This window comes from Chlamydotis macqueenii, chromosome Z, assembly GCF_036417535.1.
Source record: "Chlamydotis macqueenii isolate bChlMac1 chromosome Z, bChlMac1.mat, whole genome shotgun sequence".
In the NCBI taxonomy this organism is placed as follows: domain Eukaryota; kingdom Metazoa; phylum Chordata; class Aves; order Otidiformes; family Otididae; genus Chlamydotis; species Chlamydotis macqueenii.
In genome coordinates, this window is record NC_141593.1 from 21,297,657 (window position 1) to 21,304,090 (window position 6,434).

The 6,434-nt window shown below is 54.6% G+C and overlaps 1 protein-coding gene across 1 annotated transcript; it reads right to left on the reverse strand.

Annotated features, from left to right (window-relative positions):
- Window positions 1–3,052: 3,052 nt before the first annotated feature.
- On the reverse strand, window positions 3,053–5,884 carry HTR1A (5-hydroxytryptamine receptor 1A). The gene has a single exon (XM_086770431.1). The coding sequence runs from the start codon at window positions 5,882–5,884 to the stop codon at window positions 4,643–4,645; it is 1,242 nt and encodes a 413-aa protein (XP_086626557.1). The 3' UTR covers window positions 3,053–4,642.
- Between the last annotated feature and the right edge of the window lie 550 nt (window positions 5,885–6,434).

Below are 6,434 nucleotides of genomic sequence, written 5' to 3' on the forward strand. Positions count from 1 at the left end.
TGATGGCTCAGGGCCTGTTTTCTACAGGTGTTGTTTGGGACCTACCATGTTCTGCCACTCTTCTTAATTACCCAAACAGGCTAGGTTGACTTCTAACAAACGAGATGCTGTAATAGCTTTAAGATTCCCATTACCTCTAAGGGCAAATAGATTTCATATAAAATTTAGCCTATGTGACTACGGTTCTACAGTTAGCAAGAATCACCTCATGTTGATATTTAATTTTCAACGTTTATGTCGTGTAACAGACTCTGCCTAATAGCAATAGATGTTTCAAGTGCTGTTTAGTACAAACAATAAAACAGGATGTTTTCACAGCAGGAACAGACACAGACCTCTGCTTGTGCTGGCCAGCATTTTCATTGCAAGACTCTTGTGCCTTTTTCATTTGTCTGTCAGTTTGTTTGTTTGTAAGATTTTTTTTTTTTTCCTTTTAAAGACATTCACTATTTTCAATAGGTCTGTGAAGCTTGCAGGAACCATCTGGATGGTCATGTGCCTTTTTATCTTCTTTTTTTTTTTTTTTTTTTTTGTAGTCCTATCAAATTTTATTCAGGTTTAGTAATTTTTAAAATGTTTTATAATCCATCTGTTTCCCGTCTTTCACCTACATTCTGCAGGTCAATGGTGACAGTCTGCCAAACTAACTTGGCACACATATTTGCAAGACTGGAATTTGTAGCCACATGTAAGTGTTTGTAAGGGTTGAGTCTCCAGTTCTCTGTGTGCCTGAGCGTTTGCCTTCTCTCTTAATTGAAAGAGGTGTGAAAACAGCAACAAATCTTCTGTTACTCACTGTCCAAGTCAAGAAGCCATCTCATTAAGTCAAATAGTTTAGACTACATTCTTGCTATGGATAGGATCATGGACCAAATTTTTTTTGCTTCCAGTCCAACAGAAGGATTTTCGTGCTGTGGAGTTCCCCCTCATTGGGACTGAAAGCCACACTAGCTGCTCAGAGAAAACAAGAGCTCAGTGGTAGGCAGCAGGATAAGGTGAGGGTCACAGCAACCTATACCCAAGCAGGGTGACTGGGGCTGAGATCAAAAAATTCAGAAAATACAATCTTTTTTGAAAGTATAAGAGGTGTGCTGGTTTTTAGATTTTGCAGAGCATTGCTATGACTGGTCGTGTGCTACACAATAGCCATCTTGGATTTTCTCCAGCCATATGCAAAGAGATAATAGTCACTTGTACTGTTAAAATTGCTTCTCTGAGCAGCTATGAAACAGAATTCACTCCCAGCATCCTTTTCTATTTTTTTTCTCTGAGGCATGAATTTCTTGGTTATGTGTTTTAATGTAACATTCATAATGTTCCCCTGAGCAATGTTTGAAACTGCAGATTCTTAACACTAGATTTTTAACTATGAGGAGACTGGGGGACAATTATCTGGAGTATTTTATTGTGGTTTCTACAAGACCTACAGCATGTTTCTGTCAGGATGGACATGTCAGGGAAAAGTAGAGAGTCTTAAACACTATATGGGGAAGATTTCTACTTTAATAGATGAAATCGCATGGGCACTAAATACATTTTGCAGTCTGGTTCAATATAGATTGTGCCAGCACATCTTTCCCTCTTTCCTACCCTTCCTCTCCCCATCCCCACACGTAAGTATAGCTGGCCAGTGTAAGAGCACTTGAATTGCTGTGCCAGTACTTCTTGTCAAATGTGTGATTCATACCCAAATTCATCCTGGACTGGAGCCACTGAGCAGAGAAAATGCAAAGTTCTGAGACTTTCTTCTCGTTTTACAGCAGTCTTAAGAAGCATTTTTAAAGGAAGAAAATGTTTAAGCCTTTATATCTATGCCTGTCCTTGGTATACACAATCGACTCCAGTTGTTAAAACTCAGTTTTCTGTGGCTCTGTTTAAAACGTAAAACCTTTTTTTTTTTCTGCTTGGATATGTCTTTATTCATTACTTGAGCCTTCATTACTTGAGGTCCTTCAAAACTGAAATGAAGCTCTCTAAACTGTGAGAAGGTTGCTCGTTAGTGGAACAAATGCAATACTGCAACCAACCACAAATACTGATTGAATATAGAATTGATTTTTCTCTTAAAAATCACTACAGCCTTTGTTTGGTTGGGTTGGTTCTTTTTTTTTTTTTTTTTAATCTTAGTGGAAATCGAGTTAGTAATTTGAAAACTGCAGCGCAGAAACAGCAAGTCCTATCTTTCAAGGCAGGCCGTTTCCACTACGTTACAGAATGTAATGCAAAGGAGGGGGAAAAAAAAGGGAGAACGGAGGGAGTGAGGAACTCCAAGCTGTTCAGAGCGGTGCTGTCCCCGCTGAGGCCAGAGGCGGTATTTCCGCCGCAGGTCGCGCAGCATCGCGGGGCTGGGGAGCGTCCCGGGGCGGGGATGCGGTGAGAGCCACCCGGAGCACCGCGGCTGCCTGCCCGGCGTGGGCCCCTCCGGGGATGGGAGACAGGTGGAGGGGGCTCAGGAGCTGCACCGCTCTCGCCCCCCTGCCTGATGCGGCTCCGGCTGGGCCCTGCCTGGGGGTCCCGGGGCTCCAGGAGAAGTCGGGCGGTCCCGGTCCGGCGGTCAGGAGCCAGACTTCCAGGGGCAAAGAGGGACCCTGCACCATCTGCGTGCGGGGCTGGAGGGCGGCCACGCTTCCCCGGCTGGCATTGTTGCCGAGGAGTTGGCAGGAAGGTTTGCAGAGGGAAACAAGAGCGGGGGGGAAGTGTAAAAAGGAGAAAACGTGCGGAGTCACGCTTGCCGGAGCCGGCGGGACTCGGGGGGGGAGAGGATCACACCCTGCTCGCGCTGTGCAGCTCCCGCCCGGCTCCCGCCCCTGCCCCGAAGGGGGCCCGGTGGCTCTGCCCCCCCAGCCCGCGCCCCCGGAGGGTCGGGCTCCCAAAGCCGGGGATATCCCGGTTTCGGCTCCCTGAGCGCTGACTCTTCAGACACTCCAGCACTTGAGGGATAGCTGGGACACACGTGGTTCGGCGTGATCAGAGAGGAGGTACGATCAAAGATCACTTTAACTGCGAAAATGAGGTCAAAAAAGGTTTACAGAAAATCAGCTGCATGCCTGAGTCTGTTAAAAGCACTATTGTCATTTAATGTCAGCGGTTGAAGTTCAGAAGTGATTGGACACTTACATTTACTTGACGCACAGATTTAACATTCCCGTTTACCTAGAGGTAACACAGATTACACAAAAATAAACAAGAAAATATATATATATCTATATATATATTTGGTCAAGCATTCACCGCAGGCAGCCCCCGCAGAAGTAGGCGGCAGCCAGCCCGGTGCCATCCCCCGCCCCCCGCCATCTCCCGCCCAGCCCGGACGGATAAGGAGAAGCTCCCCGTGTTTCCCGGGACCGACCAGCTGGGACTGATGGCAGAGGAGGGGATCCTCTGCGGGGACCAGCCAGGCCGGGCTGACCTGTCCCTGCCCTTGGCACCGCGGTGGCCCGGGGGAGGAGAAAGCCCCGTCCCATCCTGGCTGCTCTCGGTCCCTCCCCTGCCGCCGCGAAGCACATGGCAATGTTTTGGTTGATCCATTTGGTTCGTTTTGTGGTTGGTTGTTTGTGAGGTTTGGTTTTTTGGGGGGTTGTTGTTGTTGTTTGTTTGTTTTTCTCCCTACAAGTAAAATGTGCCGCAGCTGGCTGCCTCTGAAGCAACAGTCATGTCTCCAGAGAAACTTTCAAGCGGCTTAAAAAAAAAAAAAAAAAAAAAAAAAACCAACCAAACTGCCATTGCTTGCGCGGTTAATTCGGGGACAGTCGCACAGCGCCAAGCCTTTCCTTGGTGGGAAAACCTCAGTCAAAGGCATTTACAAAAAAAAATATATATCTCCATATAATGAGGCGTGCGGTTAGGGTTCAAGCCCCATCACCTCCCTGCGCTGGAACGAAGGGAAGCCCGAAGAACTGCAAAGTCCTAGCGTAGCAGGCAAGCTGTTGGACACACGTAGCGCAGACGGGGGTGTGTTGCTGGAAGTATTTTGTACCGTTACAAAACACGGCCACATTTCCCCCAGGAAAATCCACTTGGTGCTTTCACAGCCCGGGAAGCGACGAGCCCGAAGACCTTTCCTCCGCTCGGGGAGTCACCTTCAGCCTCCGTATTCACACTGACAGACCGAGGTCGGACTCTGAGCCCCCCGCCGTCTCCTCGTAAATCCAAGAAAAACCCCCGACACGGTGGTTTTCTGCATAGGGTGGTTTATTTTTACCGATGCTACTCGGGCAGACACTGTGGTTTACAGCGACCACAAGCAACGACCTGCAAACCCTACGTCCACCCAGAATGATGAAGGGGAGAGAGGAAGGGGGATGGGAGATCCGGCAGCGGAGCCCTGGCGAGGCTAGGCGAGGGGAGGGGGCGGTCGCGGAGCCCTCCCGGCCCGGGGGTCGTCCCGCCACCCCCCGGGGAACCCTGCCCTGCCTTACTCTGCGGTGTTTGTCCGACGGGCGGAGGACAGAGGGGCTCGGGCGCGCTGCGGAGTGACGGGGGGAGGAGTGGGGTCCGGAGTCCCCCTGCCGGAGCTGGAGAGGAGCTTGGTCGGGGGAGGGAAGGGGGGACGGGGACACACGGACACGACACACGGCGGTGGGGGACAGGCGGATGGAGCGAATGGAAGGATCCCCAATGCTCCGATCTGGAGCGGCAGGCTTCACTGCCTGCAAAATTTGCACTTGATAATTTTCTTAAAAGCACTTTGGAAGTCTTTGTTGAAATAGGCATAGATGATGGGGTTGAGGAGGGAGTTGGAGTAGCCCAGCCAGTTGATGACTGCCCCCAGCCACTCGGGCATGTAGCACTTACTGTCACAAAAGGGCAGGACCAGCGCCACGATGAAGAATGGGAGCCAGCAGAGGATGAAGGTGCCCATGATGATGCCCAGGGTCTTGACAGTCTTCCTCTCCCGGGACAGAGCCATCCTCCGCTTGGCCTCCGCGTTCTTCTCGTTGCGCCTCTCGAAGGAGGGGGGCGGCGGGGAGCCGCACGCCTCGCTGGGCAGCGGCAGGTGAGTCTTGGAGGAGCTGTGGCAGGGCCGGACCTCGATGATCTCCAGGGCGGCCCCGTCCTCGCCCTGCCGCACCGCGCCGTTGACACAGGCGCCGGGCTTGAGCTCCACAGTTCGCCGCCAGCCCTTGCCGGGCTCCCCGTTGCTTTTCTTCTGCAGGGCGGCCGGGGAGAGGGTGAGGCAAGTGTCGGCGATCTTCTTCTTCTCCGCTTTCTTGACGGTCTTGCGGATCCGGAAGCGGGCCGCCTTGAAGATGCGGCCGTAGAGCACCAGCATGAGGAGGAGTGGGATGTAGAAGGCGCCGAAAGTGGAGTAGATGGTGTACCCGTGGTCCTTGCTGATAGTGCAGGCGTCGGGGTCCGAGCGGTCCTCGGGGGTCCTCCAGCCCAGCATAGGCGGGATGGATATCAAGAAGCCGATGAGCCAGGTCAGGCTGATGAGCACGGCGGCCCTCCGGGGAGTCCGCTTGTTCACATAGTCGATGGGGTCCGTGATGGCCCAGTACCTGTCCAAGGCGATGGCGCACAAGTGGAGGATGGAAGAGGTGCAGCACAGCACGTCCAGCGAGATGAAGATGTCGCAGGTGACCTGCCCCAGCGTCCACTTGTTCAGCACCTGGTAGAGGGCCGCCATGGGCAGCACCAGCACGGACACCATGAGGTCGGTGACGGCCAGCGAGCCGATGAGATAGTTGGCCACGGTTTGCAGGGAGCGCTCCAGGGCGATGGCCGCGATCACGCAGGCGTTGCCGCTCACGGCGCACAGGATGAGCGTGCCCAGGAGCAGGGAGGTGAGCAGCTGGTAGCCCAGGGTCACCTCGGCGAGGCCGGGGCCGCCTGCCCCCTCGGGGGAGCGCTCTGGGGAGGTAGTGTTGTTGGCCATATCCATGCCAGGCGGGGGGGGGGGGGGGTCGCTTCAGGAGACGGGCATGGGAAGAGGTGCCGGTCACTTGTGCGCTCCCCTGGCAGGAGGCATGCCGCCCCGTGCGCTTTGGCCACTCCGGGCACCCCCCTCCGCCACCTCCGCCACCCCTCCCTCCCCTATATAGCGCGGCGGGGGGCGGCCGAGGCTCGGAGGACGGCGGCTGGCGGAGCCGCCCCGCGCCCGCCCATCCCCGCCGCCCCTGCCCAACGCGCAGCCCCGGGCGGCGGGGGCGGCTCTCCTGCCGCCGCTGCTCGCCGAGCCGCTGCCCCTCGCTCCGCCGCTCTCCCGCGCCGCTCCTTCCTGCTCTGCCGCGCCGCTCTCCCCTCGCTTTCTCCCTGCCTCCTTCCCCTCCCCTTCCGTCCCCCCCTCCATCCCGCCCTTCCGCGGAAGGGGGGTGCGGGGGGGTCTCGCTGGGTCTCCGTCGTCCCCTGGATCCGCCAGTGGACCGGGTGGGCGGGGGCCAGTGTCTGTCACTCTCCGCTCCCCGTCCCCGGTGCGGGGACTATCGCAGAGA

Excerpts from the sequence above, each read along its gene's own strand:
- HTR1A (XM_086770431.1), bottom strand. The coding sequence starts at position 5,884 with ATGGATATGGCCAACAACACTACCTCCCCAGAGCGCTCCCCCGAGGGG.